The sequence below is a fragment of the Microcaecilia unicolor genome, chromosome 9 (genome assembly GCF_901765095.1).
Source record: "Microcaecilia unicolor chromosome 9, aMicUni1.1, whole genome shotgun sequence".
Classification (NCBI taxonomy): domain Eukaryota; kingdom Metazoa; phylum Chordata; class Amphibia; order Gymnophiona; family Siphonopidae; genus Microcaecilia; species Microcaecilia unicolor.
The window spans coordinates 17,044,513-17,066,071 of NC_044039.1; the positions used below are offsets into that span (position 1 = coordinate 17,044,513).

Sequence of the window (21,559 nt, forward strand, 5' to 3'; positions counted from 1 at the left end):
CAGTCCGTTCAGAACTCTGCTGCACGTCTTATCTTCCGCCTCGACCGCCTCTCCTCAAGTCACTTCACTGGCTTCCGATCAGATACCACATACAGTTCAAGCTTCTCCTACTAACCTACAAATGCACTCGATCTGCAGCCCCTCCTTACCTCTCTACCCTCATCTCCCCTTACGTTCCTACCCGTAACCTCCGCTCTCAAGACAAATCCCTCCTCTCAGTACCCTTCTCCACCACCGCCAACTCCAGGCTCCGCCCTTTCTGCCTCGCCTCACCCCATGCTTGGAACAAACTCCCTGAGCCCATACGCCAGGCCCCTCCCTGCCCATCTTCAAATCATTGCTCAAAGCCCACCTCTTCAATGTCGCCTTCGGCACCTAACCACTACACCTCTACTCAGGAAATCTAGACTGCCCCAACTTGACATTTCGTCCTTTAGATTGTAAGCTCCTTTGAGCAGGGACCGTTCTTCTTTGTTGATTTGTAATTTTGTACAGCGCTGCGTAACCCTAGTAGCGCTCTAGAAATGTTAAGTAGTAGTAGTAGTAACATGAGCAACAGCTAAGATGTTATTTTACTGTTAACGCAAATCCAAGAAGACAGGAGGAGCCTCCACGGAAAGGCAAAGCAAAACAGCAAAAGTAGAGGCTGACAAATGCGCATGGTTTGCGCATTTGTCAGCCTCTACTTTTGCTGTTTTGCTTTTGTTTTTACTGTTAACCCCAGTTATTGCATAAAATGGGACCTGTGCTAAAAGAGTGGGAAAATAACATGTCTTTTAACAGTAACCCATGCTGATAACTTCCCCTTTTAACTGCAAAACAAAACAATGCAAAACTGTGGATTCTAGTCTTGCCGTTCTAATGTGAGATCAATCTTCTAACCTTGAGATATATTTGTAAGTAGCAGCAGTCATTTCTTGTGATGCACCTCGACTGACATCTTCCTTCAGATAAAACCAAAACTGCAATATACTAATCATTCTTATTCATTTGTTCTCAGATACATTATTGATCTCTCTAGCTTTGAAATGGTATACGACAGTTCAAAAATTCTTATTATAGTGGGGAAAATAAGAACATCGTTGCCTTTAAACTGGATTATTGTCTAGCATGTTTTCTTGAATACGCACCATGGAATATGTAAGGATCAATTTTTTAAGAAGATTTAAATGGCTAAAACTGGAGTTTTAACTACATACATAAATCCATGACCTGGATTGGCCACTGTTGGAAGCAGGATACTGGGCTAGATGGACCACTGATCTGACCCAGATTGGCTATTCTTATGTTCTTATGTTTATCAGCCCCTCCCCCATCCAATTAAAATCTGCACAAAATTGATGCACACATGGATTTAGCTGGCCAAAAATAAAGGTTCAGGAGGGATGTGCCCAGGGCAGTTTTTTTCAAATGTAACTGGTTGGCAAGATATTCAAGGCTAATTGGATATGTTTATTCATATTAAGGACCAGATTCTGTATATGGCACCAAGATTTGGGCGCGCTGACCCATTATTCGGTAACAATGTGCACAGCTTTTTGGAATGCCCCATCACACCCATGCCCCTTTTCATTTGTGCACTATGGATTGTGTGCCCAGATTTACAGAATAGCATGCAGCCAGATGTACACACAATTCCCAATTAGTGTCAATAATTGGTTGTTAACATCCAAATATTATTATTATTATTACATTTATATCCCACATTTTCCCACCTATTTGCAGGCTCAATGTGGCTTACAAAGTACCGTAACGGCGTTTGCCATTTCGGTTGATAATAAATACAAGATTATGTTGTGGTCAAAAGAGGTGGAAATGACTCAGAGGTTAGGGGTCGAGGGGAAGGAGGACAGTAAATTGTCCAGTACCATCATTGATTATGTTGTGTTGCTGGGTGTGGGGTTTATGTTGGATCGGTGGGATATGCTTTTTTGAAGAGGTGGGTTTTTAATAATTTCCTGAAATTTAGGTGATCATGTATTGTTTTCACTGCATACGGGAGTCCATTCCATAGTTGTGCGCTTATGTAGGAGAAGCTAGATGCATAAGTTGTTTTGTGTTTTAGCCTTTTGCATTTTATTATTATTACTCGATAATGGCTTATTAGACAATTACGATGCACAAGCATTTTAGCAGCATTCCAAAATCTGGAGAAACGGCTGTCTTAAACCTAATCATACAATTGTTGGGCACTTAGATTTAACTGAATTCTCTGCTACAACTTCAGGTATGGCTGACAATTTGTAATAAACTGTTTATCAATAGAAATCAAACAAAATAAAACATGGAAAAGAAAATAAGATGATACCTTTTTTATTGGACATAACTTAATACGTTTCTTGATTAGCTTTCGAAGGTTGCCCTTCTTCGTCAGATAAATAATAAACTGTTTAAAATTAACTGGTTAACTACTCGGCTTCTCTTTGAAAATCTACCCTGTTGTGTAATATAACTGAAGTAAAGGGGGTTATTGAATAAAGCATAGAGATCTATCATTTGCTTTTAGCTTGATTTTACAGATATGTTGCATTTCCTCATAGGTCTGTTAAAATACTGCATCAAAATATGTCAGTGAAATACTACTTTATTGATACCCTTTAAAACAAAAATGTATCACTAACCTATGCTGAACGGCTTGTGGAATGCTCAAATTTATCTTGTTAGAGAGCTAAGATGTTATTCTAAGTTGAACATTTTTTTCAAAATAAAAATGACTGGATACATACACGTATCAGTGTAGTTTTCATTACAGGATATTTAACATTGTTATAGCATTTTTGTCTTTATAGGCAATGAGTAAAATATCTATTAACCACGATTTGTATGTAACAAACATCCTGCAATTTAATAATGTGTATGTACACAAATAAACAAGAAACACCAGGGGGCTAGATTTACAAAAATATGTTACTGTATTATTGTGCACTAAGGGGTGTAGTTATCAGCATAAGCCACAGTTAAGATGTGTTGTTTTTCCACTAATGTGTGTGATTTCACTACAGGTCCCATTATATAGAATGGGACCTTGTTACTAATAACTGGGGTTAACAGTAAAATAACATGTCTTAGTGGAAGCCAACATTGAAAGCTTCCTCCCTTAATTGAAGAAAAAATAAATGTCTCTAGAAATCAAACTCACTGTTAGTAATAAAAGCGAGCCTAGTATACCGCAATCAAGCCATTGTGACATCACTGATGAGGTTGGCTCTTAGGCATTGGTAGAATGAGGCATTATGACATCACAATATCAACTCTTGTGATCAGAAAGGCAACTCTTCACACTAAGGGGGGAAGTTATCAAGGTGGCTACGATTAAGATGGGTTATTTCACCACTGACGTGCTATTTTTTGTAATGGGACCTTGTTACTAATAACTGGGGTTAGCAGTAAAATGACATGTTTTAACAGTAGCCCACATTAATAACTTCCCCTCCAAGTATCTATGTTACAAGAATGTTCCTCCATGCTGCCTATAATGTATATCTTTCTGACACTGTATTATATTATTCCTATTATTAGGATTAAATTTGCCTGTCTCCAAGTTTACCTCATTGACTGTGTTTCTGCTTATCTGTGGTCATTTTACCATTATTATGCTGTTAAAAAGAAAACTGTAAGTTTTATGTGAAAGCTGTACCTGCTGAACTGCCTTAAATGAATCTGTTCTTAAAGGCAGTTAATACGTCCTAATTAATTTAAAACATGTGCATTAATGGACTTTACTGCAGGTACAATACAGTGGGACCTGTTTTGCAAATAACATTTGTTAATGTGGACATACACTTTAATAAATCCTTTTTTTTTTTTTTTTTTTAAAGAAACCATCAGGTTTCTTCAAAGCATTAAATAGTTCTCATGTTTTTTAACTTAATTGAGGTTTCGTGTCCTGTTAACTCTGGTAATGAGATTCATAAATTGCTTTACAACTGTGGAAGCCACTGTTTCTCTTTCTAATGAGTATCCTAATCTCGGTTTTCATGTGTTGTAAAAATTAAAAATGTGTTCACGGAGAAAAATGGGAGTGTCTACACTGGAATCTTTTGAAAATCATCACTGCAAAACAAACGGCAGAAGTATGGCAATTTGCCATTTTATGTTGCTTTTCCTTTACCTTAAGATAATTGTGTAAATAGCTTATCCTGTTGAAATATTAACATTGCCAGTGATACAGTTTGGATGGACCAAAAACCAAACATACTGTATTCAGTATAGGAGAAAAGAATATAAAATGTATGTTTTTTGCATGCTGTTTTAGTAGCCCTACATGGCACTATGATTTTTCATCTTGAAAAGTTGCTGTTCAAGGCTACCACATACCTAAAGAAAGACTCTGAGTCTTACTTCTTTTATAGGAGAGGCACGATAAATAAATGGTATACACGTTTTTCTTAGTGAAAGACTAAACAACAAAGCTATAGTCCGAATCTAATGCAAAAAAAAAAAAACCCTCAATCATTATTTATTTGCTACTTTCTACAAGCAAAAAACAAGCCAGTGGGTCTCAGTTACATTTATGATCAGGGTATTTGTTTCAATAAACTAGATTTAATTTTGATTTCTTAATAGATCCTTTATTAGAAAGCACAGAGAAGGAAGATTGTTTTACACAACAAGTAAAGATAATAAGGTCTCCGTAATGAATAAACAAAAATAGAAATGGTTAGCTTGTCTTGACTAAACAATTAATATGTCGGATCCGCTGCTCCAAGCATTTGCAAGGGGCAGCTACAGCCCAAAGAAATGCTTTAGAATATGGGCATTTCAAAATTATTGATTCAAGGAATTCTCTTTCCTTCTTGCAGAACAATATTAATATATGGAATTTGTCTCTCAAAAAAAAATATGCGTTCATCTAGATTTGAAAGATCTTCTTTCTTCCACGGAATGTGAAGGAGCCGTCAGAAGTTATGGCAATATGTTAATATTACAGAACGGTTTTTGTAAGCATTTCGTTTCCAAAAACCCAATGCACAGCTGAAGGAAAAGCAGACTTTACCTGAAGGAATAGTGATTTTATATGAACGTTCTAAAGAAAAGCAATTCAATATTTGCGCACGCACTAAATGAAGCTGTGGACAGATGAAGGGATTTTTACTCCAAGAATTTCAAAGAAGCGTGTAAAGCCAGCCTTGGTTATTTGAAAGAAAGACAATTTTTTTTTTCAAGACTATACGGCACTGATAAGAGTCTTCTGACCAGCAGGACAGGACGGTGATGGTGTGAGAGACCTTGTCTTTCCAACCGACTGGAGTACCTCTGGGACACTGCCTCCTGAGAAAAATCAGTAACGCTGGATTGTATCCACTGATGTAACTCATGGCCTTGGGGTCAGTCCCTCAGTCCTGAGATCGTCCAGGGGACCAGACTTTCTGACTATAAAAACAAAAGAAACAGTCTCTTCATCTCTCTCTCTTTTTTAACTCATTCCTTCCAGTATTTCACAAAGCAGTTACACAAATAGCAAATTTTCATGTAATATACCTCTTTTTTCTTATACACAAAATATGTGCAGTTTGACCAAGGACCTGAACGGGACTTTTTTTTTTTAATCTGTCCCTAAAAAAAAGAAAAGCAAAAATACAAGAAATTGGAACTAACATTCTTGCAAGCAGTAAGGTTTTCAAAGCTAAGATATCTATTTCAAAAGCACCCAACATCCATAAAACATATGCCATTGGAAAATTTGATTAACAGAAAGCATTTCAGATGCTGGGGAGGAAATCAGATGCTTCACTGTTATAAACTGGACTTGCAGTCCATCTAGTACTGACAGGGACAGAACATATATTCTGAACGAATTATTTTATTCAGGTTGCTATAATTATGGCATTTCAATGAATAACGTGAAGTAAAGATTCAATGGAAAAGACCATAGAAACAGAATTGGGGGGGGGGGGGGGGAGGGGGGAGTTGACTAAATCAGGCTTCAAATGGGAAAAATGAAAACTTTAGTACATTAGACCCAGTCGACAGTGTAAATCCATCAGCTCTTTTAATTTTGTTTGCTGCTTTCTGTTTTTGAGTGAGGATGGGGATGAAGGGAAAGGTGAGGGAACCGTGGAGGTGGTAAGATAGTTTTGGATAAGGTTGGAGCCAAGGTTTTATTAGAGAGACAGGGAGAGCAAGAGCTGACGCTCCAGGTCCTTGAAGCACCCCCTGGGGTTTACAAGTTCCCTTTTCAAACAGACCTTTTATTGCAATAAAAAGAAAAAGGGGGCACTGCGGAGTTTCACAATGTTTCCATGTGTCTTTCATTTAAAAAGACACTCTGCATTTTAAAGGAATTTAGTGCTTTTAAGACAGCTATTTATACACAAGCTGACAAAGCTTTTATGACACACACATACATTTTGGCAATGAAATATTTGTATATTTAATTGGACTGCCAGAAATATGAGCTGGTTCTACGAGCAGGAAAAAAAAATAACTCCATCATTTTATGTAAAAACAAAATCAACAATGGAATCGTCTAAAAAAAAAGTTAAAAGGAAAGAAATACAAAATTTTGAAAAAGGAGCAATGCCCAAGAGAAGGAGGAGTCTGGGAATATTTCGTTAATGTCAGGTAGGATTGAAAACAAATTTTGCAAAAGAACTTTTCTTGGCTAAAATCCAACATTGAAAAATATCATCCATATAAATATACCAAATAATTTCTATAGTGCTCGTTATTTACATGATTTCATTTTATCTTTATGTTGTATCAGTCTATCATATTACAAAACTCAGTACGTTTTCTTTTTACTCTGTTTTTCTAGAGAAGTCCATTTTTAATACCCACTTCTGCCACCAAATGTGTCCTCATATCTTACTTTCGGTCAGGATACAGTCTTTATTATGTTTTGTTATTCATGCTGTGCCCTTCACTGCTTTTTATGTTTATCTTGCACAGTATTATGTGCTGTGCACTGTCAAAAGTAAAATATAGTTTGCATGCATAGCTCTCCCATATGGATATGCACAAAGCAAATCTCCACCCGACATCTTCATTTAAGCATTAGAGGTTAAGAGGGCAGTTTGAAAAGCTATTTCTGTATATAAAGCTATGTTTCATGGATGAGAATAGACAAGTCTAAAATTGTGTATACAGGTGATAATTTTATTACAGGTTTGCAAGTGGAGAAGGTGCCTACTTTATACAGATGCATAAATGCCTGTGTAACTGGATAAAATACTAGCTCGAATCCTTCAAGAATCATACCTAGATTGAAGGCTGAGGGGAGATGTCTATAAAATAATGAGTGGAGTGGAACCGATAGATGTGAATCGCTTGTTTACTCTTTCCAAAAATACTAGGACTAGGGGGCAGGCAATGAAGCTACAAAGTAGTAAATTTTAAACAAATCGGAGAAATATTTTCTTCACTCAAGGTGTGATTAAACTCTGGAATTCATTGCCAGAGAATGTAGTAAAAGCAGTTAGCTTAGCAGGGTTTTTAAAAATTGTTTAGATGGCTTCCTAAAGGAAAGGTCCGTAGATCATTATTAAAATGGTCTTGGGGAAAATCCACTGCTTATTTCTAGAATAAGCTACATAAAATGTATTGTACTGTTTTGGAATCTTGCCAGGTACCTGTGACCTGGATTGGCCACTGTTGAAAACAGGATGTTGGGCTTGATGGACCGGTCTCTCCCAGTATGGCAATACATATGTACTTAGGACTTTATACTTGCAGGTGGAAATGTCCATGCACACTTTGCATGTGCACATGTGTAAATCAGCACTGTGCCCATGCACTTCCCTAATACTTTCTCTGATCAAGCATGCTGTAGAGTACGCTTTTACAATCTGTACTTTTAGATGTGAACTAATTTTATAAGCAACCATTTATGTTCATAATTCAGTGCTTTATATGTGAAAATGTGGAGGAGTGGCCTAGTGGTTAGGGTGGTGGACTTTGGTCCTGGGGGACTGAGGAACTGAGTTCAATTCCCACTTCAGGCACAGGCAGCTCCTTGTGACTCTGGGCAAGTCACTTAACCCTCCATTGCCCCATGTAAGCTGCATTGAGCCTGCCATGAGTGGGAAAGCACAGGGTACAAATGTAACATAAATAAATACATTTTTAAAATTTTTTTAAAAATGGTTTATAAATCACCTGCCAGATGTGCACATAAAGTTGAATGCAAGCATGTACACATATAAATTTACATGGACTAGGTGGAGGTATTCCCAGGGGTGGGGTGGGTAGGGGTTTACATATACACAGAAAATGACACAGAACATTTGTGTATGTCAAAGAGTGGGTATAAATTTAAATTTCCTGGGATAGGTAAGATTCAAAATAGACATACAGGCACACTTGCCCTTTGAAAATTTGTTCGTACCTGCACAGCGAAAAGTAAGTACATACTATTACATAGTAACATAGCAGATGACGACAAATAAAGACCTGCACGGTCCATCCAGTTTGCCCAACACAACAAAGAATATGGTATAAAATATGTATACATGATCCCGATCTTTCTTTGACATTTTCGGGACACAGACCATAGAAATCCACCCAGCACTGTCGTCGTGTCCCTACTACTCATATATACACTGAGTTATAAACCCCCCCCCCCCTCCCATGTAAACTGCTTAAGTGTGCATGAAATGTGATGGAATTTGATTCGAAACTTAAAACGATGACTTCTGACTTCATAGATCTTTCTTTAATCACGGAGTTACCAACTCTAGGAAAATACGACTATTTATAGCTAAACACGATGCTTGTGTAGTTTTCTCTTCAAACACTTTATATACCTTAGTTTTGCTTTAAACGCTTGATCATAGACCAAGGAGCCACATCTATTGATTTCTACCACATTCTGTGCTTTTGGCATACGCCTTCTTGTGCAGCAAATACATTGTTACAGGGGAAGTGTAAATCACCATCAAGTTTTTAATTGAGGTCAATTATAAGCCGAAAGAGCTGGGGGTACTTTTGCAGAGATGTATGGTAGATGCTGCAAGGAGTGATTGGTAGAAATAAAATGCAAGGATTATAGGACTGCAAACATGGAGGCAATAAATCACCAATTCTAGCCCTGTATTTCAGGGGAATGCACATAATCTTGACCTTGGAACAAACATAGGAAACACATTTAGCTGTCTTTCCTCAATTTACATCCATTGCAATTACTACTTAATGGTGATGTCTGTAAACCACAATCATTTTTATGTTTGACTGCACGGCTCGGCTCGGGTAGTCAGAGTATAATGAACTGTTTTATCAGTGTTCACTTCTCTCTGTTTAAGGTCTTTCATCCTGTAACCTCTTATTTCCCCCTTTCCACTGATCTTTTTATGGCATTTATTATTCCTTGTTTTGACTAAAATGAAAGGTGATTGCTATTGGTCTTAATTTTGATATGCTACTGGCTAACACTCGCATTCCTCGTCCTTTTTTTCTGCCTTACTTTTCCCTCAATTTAATTCAAATAAAAAGAATTATTTAATGATGCATTTCCTCGAAAGTGAATTGAGAATACGTTTTCCGGAATGTTGGACTCTTTCGGCAGTCTGAGTTGTACATGGAGGGGCATTTTCGGTATGACTCCTAAATCAGATTTTGAACATTTTGCGATAAACATCCAAATATCTGGTAGCGAACACAGCCATTTTCGAACCAGAAAAACATCCAACTTTTTGTTTCAAAAATGGGCATTTGCTAGATGTTTTTGAATTCTTTGCATCTATCTTTTAGGACATAAAAAAAAAAGTCAAAGGGAAAATTGCACAAAATCAAGCTATTGGGATGCATTGGGGGCCATCATTCTTAGAAGACTGTCCGCACATTCCAGCAGAGCAGTGGGACACCTAGGGGGTACTGCAATGGACTTCATATAAAGGTCCCAGGTACACATCTCACTGTTACCCCCTTATATTGTATGGTGAGCCCTCCAAAATCTAACCTACTGTACCCAACTGTACACCACTACAATAACCCTTATGCCTGCAGGTATCACCTATATTTATTTATTAGGATTTATTTACCGCCTTTTTGAAGGAATTCACTCAAGGCAGTGTACAGTAAGAATAGATCAAACATGAGCAGGAGGCAATTAGAGCAGTAAAAATATTCGAACAACAATACAAAGTATGGCATGGTATACTACTTGCAATGACAACACAATACGTGCTAGAACATTATAATTGGTAGTGAAGGGTAAGGCAAAGTTGTAACATATAGATGAGTAAGAAAGTAGGAAGAATTAGAAAGTAAGGTGATTGATTCGAAGAAAGTTGCACGTGAGGTCAGAGAGATGGTTAAATATTATCTCAGCTAGGGTAGGAGTGGATAAACATGTCCCGCTGCAGTATGTGCAGACCGAGTCAATCCTTGTGTGTGTGAGTGAGACTAACAAGTTAGTTACTTCTTCCGTTAAAGGCTTGGTTGAAGAGCCAAGCTTTCACCTGCTTCCTGAAGTAGAGGTAGTCTTCTGTTAAGCAGAGCCTTTCAGGCAATGCATTCCAGAATGTGGGGGCTACTCCGGAGAAGGCTCGTTTGTGGGTATCACATTGTGTAATGTTGTGTATATGTATATACAGTAGGTATTTATTGTGTTTTGGAGGGCTCACACTTTTCACCACGAAGTGTACCAGTTAGCATGAGATCTAGGCCTGCGTCCCCTTCTCTGTAGTCCACTGCACTGACCACTAGGCTACTCCAGGAACCTGCTTGTTGCTCTAATAGGACTGGCCATTATATCTGAGGCTGTCATACAGCCTATATACTGTCACATCTTAGAGGACTGGGAGGGGGTCAGTGACGACTGGGGGAGTAAGGGGATTATGCTTTAATCCCTGCAGTGGTCATTTGGTCATTTAGAGTATCTTTTGGTCACTTTAGTCATGATTGAAAAATGTCTAGCCGAAAAACATCTTAGTTTTGGCCCTAAACATTTTCATTTTGTTCCTTTATTGCAGAAAAACTTCTATATTTTGGTGCTGCCCATGTCTTACCCAAAACACACCCCTAATATGCCCCCTTGAAATTTGGACAAACCTAAAGCATAACATCTAAAATCATGGTATCACCCGATTGCAACTTGGACATTTTTAAGAGAAAAATGTCCTTCTGCCACCTTATGACATTTTTTTGGCCTACTTTTGTTTAGAAAATAAGCCCCTTCCTAGCCTTTGTGAAATCTAACACATTCGTATCTGATAGAGACAGAAAGGGCAATTCTAAAGGAATCCTGTTCAGAAGGAAGGGATCTTGAGAAGCTTAGCCAAGATTGGGTGGTAGAGTCGGTGGCGGGAGGCGGGGCTAGAGGATAGGAGGCGGGGCTAGTGCTGGGCAGACTTCTACGGTCTGTGCCCTGAAAATGGCAGATACAAATCAAGGTCAGGTATGCACAAAAAGTAGCACATATGAGTTTATCTTGTTGGGCAGACTGGATGGACCATGCGGGTCTTTCTCTGCCGTCATCTACTATGTTACTATGATGCCTCAGTTGAGAGTTTCTAATGCTGTTCACTTAGCGCCAAGTCTATAATGGCATCTTGGCACCAAGATTGCATTATAGACTACTAGCATGAGCTCAGCATTGGCATGCCCATGTGTAGGTGGACCCTCTTATACATTGTCAACCGCAGGCATAAGTTGACATGGCAGGGTCAGCCCAACGACGCGCACAGTTTATAATATTCTAATGGGGAGATACACCCATGTCCCAATCATGTGTCCCCCCCCCACCTAGTGCATAGAGACACCTACCTGTCAATGTATAGAATTGCCCACATATAATTTTCCTATGCTTAATGTTTGAGCTATGAAATGTGAAATAAATGTTGTTTATTTCATTTATTTATTAGGATTTATTTACCACCTATTTAAGGCAGTGTTCGACAAGGATAAGTCAAACCTATGCAATAGAAAATTACAGCAGTAAAAATATTTAAATAACAGTAGAAAATATGGTGATAGCATGCTAGTTAAAATGTCAACTCAATACTACTACTACTACTTAACATTTCTAAAGCGCTGCTAGGGTTACGCAGCGCTGTACAATTTAACATAGAAGGACAGTCCCTGCTCAAAGAGCTTACAATCTAAAGGACACGTGAACAGTCAGTCCGATAGGGGCAGTCAAATTGGGGCAGTCTGGATTTCCTGAAAGGTAAGAGTTAGGTGCCGAACGCAGCATTGAAGACGTGGGCTTTAAATAAGCAATAAGCAATAAAACATCTTTATGGACAGCACAGGGTAAATTTGTGTGATTTTCCAAAAAAATAAAGTCCAGACTGTTGTTTAGCTCTGTGTTGATAGTACAGTAGAACTCCGATATAACGCCATGGTTGGGATCCATAAATCATCATCGTTTTAAATGCGTGCTCGCATTATAGCGGGACCTTCAGCCACGTAGATAGAGCTCCCCCAAAAGTTGTTTTCACACCGACACTAGGAGCGGCCTTCAGCCGCGTAGACAGAGCTCACTTGAAGTTGATTTTACACCACCCCTGGCATAACTAGACACTGGTTGAAGTGTTTTTCATGTAGGCATGGGGGGTGGGCCCCATCCCGGGGTAGCTAGACATTGCTGACAGAGCAGCTGTATGTACAAAAAAGGGAAGACGAGACATGATTTCATTATATGTGGATTTGTGTTATTGCGGGATGCATTATATTGGAGTTCCACTGTATGTGGAAGGGGAAGAAGGTTCTGTTGCCTGAGATGGACTGGATTTAGCTGCTGAACAGAGCCCTATCTGACTGTTTAAACAGACTCCTGTTAGATTTGGCCATCAGATTGGAAGATATGAAGATTTAAGCATCCCTAACTGTATTATAATGGCCAAGGCTTTTCTTTCTTTCTTTTTAAAGAATATTGCAATTAGTAATCAATTGACCAATCGCAGAATGACATAGAGGAGTAGCCTACTACTACTACTACTTATCATTTCTATAGCGCTACAAGGCATACGCAGCACTGTACACCATACATAAAAAAAGACAGTCCCTGCTCAAAGAGCTTACAATCTAGATAAGACAGGTAAACAGACAGAACAAGAAGGGTAAGGAAATAAAGAGGTGAGGATAAAAGGACAGGGCAAGTGAGTAGTGGTTAGGAGTCAAAAGCAGTGGTAAAGAGATGGGCTTTGAGTTTGGACTTGAAAACGGCCAAAGACGGGGCTAGATGTACAGGCTCGGGAAGTCTATTCCAGGCGTGAGGTGCAGCAAGTGGTTAGATCACCGGGCTGTCAAAATGGGAAGCCTGGTTCGAATCCTGCTGCTGCCCCTTGTGATCTTGGGCTAATGGCTTAACCCTCCATTGCCTTAGGCACAAAAAAATTAGATTGCGAGCCCTTCGGGGACAGGAAAATACCTGAACGTAGCTCACGTGAGTTACTACTGAAAAATGTTTCCGCTAAATCCAAAAAGAATGTATTAAAATATCGGTAAAACTAAATTGGGTTTGTCAGTGGGTGACCTAATATTCAGCTGAGCAGACGTTTTGCAAATGTCCTAAAATCATTTCGCTGTGCACATTCCCAACTAAAACCGAAAATGTCACTCATTCATCTACAATGAATTTCTAGCTAAGGCAAGAGTATTCCCTGTTCTTCAGGTATGGCAGTGTAGATGCTTATTTCAGTACTTTTAGCAGGTGGTATTACTGAGTATTTTATTTTTAAAAGCATTTTAATGGAATATATGAAAGAAGGAGAAAAGAAATATGCTGTCAAGATCGTTCAGTTGTGGCCTTCTGGTTGGTAAGATATAGTTAAAGGTTAGATTGACGATGCAGCTTTTATTTATATTTTATTCTTTACGTCTTTTAAAAAACCTATTTAAATTTCAGAAAATCAAGTTCAGGGGCCCTTTTACTAAGCCACGGTAAAAAGGTGTTTTTAAAAATGGGGCAGATAATGGCCGTGCACTGATATTAAAATTAGTATTTACTGCCTGCGCCCTTGCCGTCACCTATTTAGACGGCACTAAGGGCTCATGAGTTACTCGTGCAGTAATCAGGCAGCATGCGGCAATGTGGTGACACTGCCGGGAATGCCCCCCCATGGTAGAAAATAGAAAATTCTTTTCTACCATGGTAAACTGTGCATGCCAACTTCGGAGCTACAGCCAGGCACCTATGCCACCCTGGTGGTAGGGTCAATTTGGCACACACTACCTTAGCTTAGTAAAAGGGCATCTCAGGAAAGGTGTAAAGTGAAAGCACAGTAGCCTAGTGGTTAGTGCAGTGCACTTTGAGCCTGGGGAACTGAGTTCAATTCCAACTGCAGCTCCTTGTGACTCTGGGCAAGTCATTTAACCCTCCATTGCCCCTGGTACAAAATAAGTACCTGAATATACATGTAAACCGCTTTGGATGTAGTTGCAAAAACCTCAGAAAGGCGGTATATCAAGTCCCATTTCCCTTTCCCTATTTGAGATTCTACATGGAATGTTGCTGTTGCTACTATTTGAGATTCTGGAATGTTGCTACTATTTGAAAATTCTACATGGAATGTTGCTAGTGGAGGAGTAGCTTAGTGGTTAGTGCAGCGGACTTTGATCCTGGGGAACTGAGTTCAATTCCCACTGCAGCTCCTTGTGACTCTGGGCAAGTCACTTAACCCTCCATTGCCCCTGCTACAAAATAAGTACCTGAATATATGTAAACCGCTTTGAATGTAGTTGCAAAAACCCCAGAAAGGCAGTAAATCAAGTTCCCTTTCCCACTCAAACTTGTTATGAATTTCATGTCAATTGCACACTTAAAATATGGTGAAGAGATGTCTGATGTTATCTTATAGAATCACTTTCCAGTGGAACCTTATACTTCATTATATTAAAATTTGATAATGGCCTCGTATATCCACTTGCATGTGTTGTTAAAAGTCAGAGTAAATTCAGCAATGCAATGTTATCAATGTAAAATTAAAGTTAAACAATCTTTGCATTTAGCTGTAGTTTTCGTGCTTGCCTTTTTAACTTAAAAAAAAAGTGCATGCAACACACATTTTCTTAAAAAATTCTAAATTTAGACATCAAAATCATTGAAGGGAAAAAAAGAAAGCAGTGAATCGCACGGCATAATGGGAAATGGGACATGCTGTGGCCGTAAAGTATGTTTCTGTTTACAGAATATGTCTTTCTTTCTGAGCTGGGTTGGTATGTCTGTCTGCTTCCCCTGGACTGAAGTTTTCCCCTCTGTGTTGGGATTAGTTCTCTAGAGACCCTGGGTGGAGCTAGTTTGGCCTGCCTATTTTCATATTCATTAGCAAATGGGAGGTTACGTCAGGAGTCCTGCTGAGTTTCAAGATATAAGAGCCACTTCAGGTACCCCCTCCAAGTAGGCAGGAGAACTTAAAACCTCAGCAGCTGAGGCAGCTCCCCTGCAGAAGGATTCCTGCTTATTTCCCCCAGCTGACACAGTTCCACCTCTGTTTAAGGAGGACATTTCCAAGAGCCTTAGGTGATTATGGATTTTCTGAGCGAGAAGTTTGCCTTGAAGAGCCAGACCAGCAAAAGCAGTGACTTTTACATGGGAGCAGGAGGCAATTTAGAGCACGTTATGGAAACTTTGGACAATGAGTCCTTCTATGGGAAAAGCTCAGGCAGTAAATGTGTCCAGGCCTTTAATGCCATCCAAAGAACAGAACACCATGTGAGAATGGAGAGGACGTCCCCCTGTCAGGAGAATAATGGTGAGTTTACCTTCTTAGCCTGTATTCCTAGATGGAAAACAAGGATCTGCCTGTGTCATAGTTTTTTAAAAAATATATTTTTTTCATGCTATTTTCAAAAGGAGCTGAAAATACCGTGCTTCTATTCAGGGTTCAATGTATACGTATTGGGGCCCCTAAGCTCTAATATTTAAGAGATAATCCTCAATTAAGAAGGAAGTGAATTTTATTTAGGGTTAATAGTTTTCCAATGCTAGCGAGGCTCCTTAGAATATGAAGCCCGAAGCATTAGCCTTTCTAGTTTATATGTAAATCGGGACCTGCTACTATGGGAAACTGTGTCTTACAGTATTATGAATGTCTAATACTGGAAATGGCCATTTAAACACCTACTGAATACAGGTACAGTACACACATATATAAACAAAACCTCTCCAATGTTAATCTATGTTCATTCCAGCAGCTATGGGTGAGGCGTTGTTTTTCTATTATCCTCTCAATATGCAATGTTTTGGGAAAGATATGATGTCTGAAAATGAGGCCTATGAGCTCTCAAAAGTTTGCAGACTTCAGTTCCTTTCTCGGTGGGCCTATAACATCTATCGTAACCGCCATAAAGTCTTGGATATATAAAACCTAAAATAGCAGCTTGAAATCCGTGCAAACGGAGAGCAGGGTTTAGAATCTGATTGTTTCTGATTAATAAATTGGAAGTGAAATATTTTGTCAGTGTACAACTGCAGAAACTGATCAGTGCCCAATCTCTTAGAAACAAAACAGAAGCTTGGCAAAATAAGCATCACTTGGCCTAGATGAAAATTGTACAGTGGGTTGTTTTTTTTAGCATACATGAAAACTGATTATTTGCGAGAGTTGAGATCTCTGTTACATTATTTGTAACAGTAAACCTTCTATTAATATAACCCCAGAGAAATGCTGCCTAGTAGCACAGTGGAAATGATAAGAAGTGTAGGTTTTTAGAGCACCGTGGCAAGGAAAAAAGGTCATGTTAATTGCTGTTAGTAAACTATTCGGTTTTATAACCGTAAGCTAAAATTGAAAACATGGCAAATTCCAAGTGTTAATCAAATAATCCATCTACTTTGTAACAGAATCCAGTAAGCATTTCAGCTTGTTGAAAGATCATTCACTTTTTCCTTTCTGAGAGCATTTTTCCCCTATCCTTGTTATATATAAAATTTACGCTATAGGATTGAGGGTTTTTTTTTTTGCATGTAAAGGAGAATTGTAATGAAAAATGGTCTCGTTAGTACAAATCATTTTCTCTACCAATACAGTTAAAAGGGGGACTTGGTTATTAGTTATCCAAGTGCATTTATTCTCAAAATAAATGTGAACATGAAAGCCACAATACAAAAAAATAGAAGACCTTGGGGATGAAACTTGATAGACATTTTTATCAGTAAACACCACTAAGTAATATTTTTTTTATTTTTGCGGTATATCAACACTGTCTATGCATAAGCTAATGCTGGAATTATTCGTATAAGCTGCCCAGATGAGTACAAAAGTGTTAATCTACTGATATTGATTACAATAAATAATTGTATCAGAATACTTGTGAAAAATCTGTAGAAAAATATACCCAAACTGCATAAGAATTATCAAAATATGACTTTGTTTTCTCTTAATATATGTCCTGGAGACCATCAAAAGCAATATATTATATTATGTCATGCCAGCTCTGGTATTCCACTTATACCTAGGCAGTACAAGGATGGATTAGAACAATCAAAAGCTGGACCAATCGATCCAGGAATTACAATCCATACAAAACAAAAACTTAAACATTAGATAAACCCGCCTTGCCAAATAAAAATGCTTTTCAATGTTTGCTAAACAAAGATAATGAATACAAGACCTCAAAGACAATGAAAACTGATTCCACAAATTAGCTAACCGGTATTGAATACATAGTGTAACGTGTTTGATTGATTTTTAAATTTGTAAACACTGGATATCTTAGCTGAAAGAAATTACAAGTGTTGTATCTGGAAAAAATACCCTTGTAACAAGGACGAAATCATCCAAGAAGGGAGAAAATGATGCTAAGAAGCTGAGGGCCTTCCATTCTGGTACTTACAGTAATTTTTTTCAGTATACTGTATTTTCTAATTGTCAATTGCCATTTTGATGCCAACATAGTCGCTTTTCATTAGCTAAGCTTTAAGTTGCTCCGTTTTGCATAAATATTTGGTATTTGCTGGGATACAAATTCTTACATTGTTCAGGGTGACAGATCAGCCAGCAGCATTGATCTTTCATTGTCTTACGTTATAGCATTTGCAATACAGTGACTTTTCTATTTCACCACACAAAAGTGAGGGAAAATAGAACATTTTTATCCAACACCGCAAGTGATGGGAATCAAAATGGCTTGAGCGTGCACCTTGATTTTCAGCTTCCATTTCTTCAAACGTCCAACTGTTTTTTTTTTTCATGCCACTTTTTTTGAGGCAAGACAGGGAAAAACAGAATGCACGGGCCACCTCCTTCGCTTTTCTGCTGAGCGTTTGCTGAACTTTTGTTCTAGATTCAAGCATGACTTTTCATTTGTCTTCTATTAGGCCAGAGTGTGCTGTGTATCTGTTTTGTGTGAAGAGCATGGCCTGGTCATCATGTGTACATTACCCAACATGAATGGAGCCTATTAGTGGTGAAGGGTTACATTATTAGCGGTGACAGACAACCCTAAATTGAGGTCCAAATTGAATGACACGTGTCAGCCACTATAGAACGTCTTAATAGTTATTTGGAGATAGCATCTCCTAAGCTGGGAAAACTCTTTCAGAGCTGGCAACATTGGGTTAGATACCCAGTTAGGTGATACTTTCGGAGAGTATGCCCACTTTAACAGGCTCTTTTCCAAAACATTAATGGCAGCGTGAAGGATTGGACGCCACTAAAATCATATGTCCTAGGCAGTGCTATTGCTTTTTTGTACTTAGAATGGCATTGTGTACATAAGTGAAGGATTTGGGATGCAACGGCCACTTGGCTGCATGCATTAATAACCAATTGACTTGATTATTGCAATCGATTGTATGCAGAACATCCCCAAAGTCAATAATTATAACTTCAAATATTCAAAATGCTGCAGGTAGAATATTTATGGGGAATCATTTTTTGATCATATTTTGTCTCTTTTGACATTGATTGCTGGTGCAGAGCAGAATCAAATTTAAAATGCTATGCACGGTTTACTGGGCTTTGCGGGCACAGCAACCATGTTATTTGGCTGATGTGGGGGTTTTTTTGTCCCTCAAAAGTCACTTCGATCCTCACAGCAAACATCGTTGGCCTTGCCGTTATCATGTTTCTTTACAAAGTACATGACGGAGAGCTTTTGCTGTGTTAGGTCCAAAATGATGGAATTCTCTGCCCTGACTTTACATCGGATCAACTATTTGAAGTTTCACAAATTAGTAAAAACGTGGTTATTTCCATTGTAAGAGGAATGTTATATGTTTAAATAGATAAAGGATGTTATATTTTTATTGCAGAAATCTGTTGCGTTAGAGAGCTGTCACAATTTTTAGGGATAGGTCGAATAAGATGAGGGACGGGTATTTTAAAAATGTATATCATATTTAATGATTGTTACTATGTTGATTTATTTTATTATACCTCGCCTTGAGAAATTTTGATTAAGGCGTGCTATCAAAGGTAATAAAATAAATGCAAATGAAAAAATCAAATTGGGCTACCTTAGCCCTGAATGCTATGGGCTTTCATGTCCATATAGGAATAAAAGCATGCGATATTCGCATGAAAATACATTGAATGTGAAAAGGCTGTCGTTGCCTGTCTTCAGCTTATTATTTCTTTTCTGATTTTACTGTAGCAGGAGCGTATTTGGTCATAATGGTTTTTTTTTTTTTAATTCAACTTAAAAAATACTGTTTTCAAGTTTGTGGGTAAGCTTGCAAAACAGTCTAGGCTGGAACAATTTTGTGGGCTTACCAACTATCTGCTCACTCAGTGGGAAAATAGCATTTGAGCTTTTTCTCACCAAGCTTTAACCAGCAGGGTTGAGGTCTGGTGCCAGCACTATTTATAGTCAACAGTACTGGACCCAACTCTATCCAAATAATGCATAATGGGCCCTTTTGTCGAGCTGCGCTAGTGGTTCCTGGTGCGGTGATACCGACAAAGCCCGTTCTTTGAATGGGCTCCGTTGACGTTGACGCATGGGAACTGCTAGAGCGGCTTGATACAAGAGGCCCATATTGCGCTGTGAATCGTGCTTTTGGCCTGACTGGAAATACCTCCCATAGTGAGATTTGCAGGGGAAGTTAGGCCTCAGGTTTAAAAAATCCCCAAAAGCACTACAGTCTGTATACAAATCACTATTACGTTTCGGGTTCGTTTGTTTTTTTAACTCAAGATCTGAGGGATCCCAATTATAATGTCATTTATCATAGAAAAACAATGCAACCTTGATAAATAATTTATTTATTTATTTATTTATATCATTTATACCCCACAATTTCCCACCACTGGCAGGCTCAATGTGGCTCTCCATTAGATTGTAAGCTCTTCGAGCAGGGACTGTCCTTCTATGTTATATTGTACAGCGCTGCGTAACCCTAGTAGCGCTATAGAAATGTCAAATAGTAGTAGTAGTAGTAGTTACAACATTTAGTTAACAAACAGGAAAGTGCAATAAATGGAAAGTGATACGAGGGGCGGAAAGGTACAGGGTTAACAGAAAGTAGTTAAGTCCACAAGGTCTTTAGAGGAGTTGGAGTCCAGGAATCACAGAGGCGGGACGGGATCTTTAGGGTAAGCTTGCCCAAATAAGTAGGTCTTGAGAGACTTCCTGAAAGTCAGATGATCTTGAACCGTTTTTACAGATTTAGGCAATGTATTCCACAAATGAGTGCCGATATAGGAAAAGGTGGAAGCGTATGTGGTTTTATACTTGAGACCAGAACACGTAGGGTAATGGAGGTTTAAGTATGAACGACAAGATCGAAGCTAATTCCTTGGTGGTAAGTTGACAAGGGCATCCATATATGCTGGAGCTGCTCCGTAGAGGTTCTTATGGACTAGGGTGCCAATTTTAAAAGTTATTCGCTCCTGTGCAGGAAGCCAGTGTGATTTAGCAGTTCCTCCCCTTTTAAACTTGTTTCTCATTTGAGCATCCTGTTGATAATGGTTGACGATACAGCATGTATATAGAAAAAGTAAATCAAATTTCCAATAGGGTATTCACTGGTACAGATCTAAAGTTCATTTTTTAAAAAAATACTCTCATTTTGTGAAAACAAAAATAAAATCATAGGTTTAAACGTGTTCCATTATCTAGAAGAACCCCATTATCCAAAAATCTTTCAGCAAAAAAGATTCCCTTATCTGGAAATCCCTGAAATGCTGTAACCTATAGGCAAAAGAGTTTTGTACCCAAACAAAAACTGGTTAATAGAGTGAAGCGTTTAATACAAATGAGCATCTCATTTAGGGTCCTTTTTACAAAGCTGGGCTAACAGATTTAGGAGGTTTTTTAACTAAGGTGCGCTAGCGCTGTTTAGCACACAACTAAAAATGCAAGCGCACCTTAGTTAAAGACCTCCTTAGCGCACACTAAATGAGAAGACGCCCATAGGAATATAATGGGCCTTTTGCCATTTAGCGAACGCTAAGGCTGTTACTGCGCCAAAGTAAAAGCACCTCTAAGGCCATTAATGAGAGAAAAAGTGTAAATAGGTTCTTTCAAATCTGATACATACCTAGATATATATACTGTGTCTGTTTTTAGATTATTCAGTAGAACCTCCTTATAAAAATATGGACCTATTTGATTAAGACTTTCTCCCTTTCTCTGTCTTTGGAAAAATAGCTTACTGAGTAAAGTCGTCTATTTATAGCACTAATATTGAACTTTTAATATGAAAACGAGCAATTGTTACTTTTTTTTCGCC

General features: G+C 38.4%; 1 protein-coding gene across 1 annotated transcript in view; it reads left to right on the forward strand.

The window, feature by feature from the left end:
* Window positions 1-15,319: 15,319 nt before the first annotated feature.
* ALX1 (ALX homeobox 1) overlaps window positions 15,320-21,559 on the forward strand; it is a 45,070-nt gene continuing 38,830 nt past the window's right edge. The window contains exon 1 of the mRNA XM_030214895.1: window positions 15,320-15,635. Coding sequence (XP_030070755.1) covers window positions 15,410-15,635 — 226 coding nt within the window. The 5' untranslated portion in view covers window positions 15,320-15,409. The remainder of the gene's footprint in view (window positions 15,636-21,559) is intronic.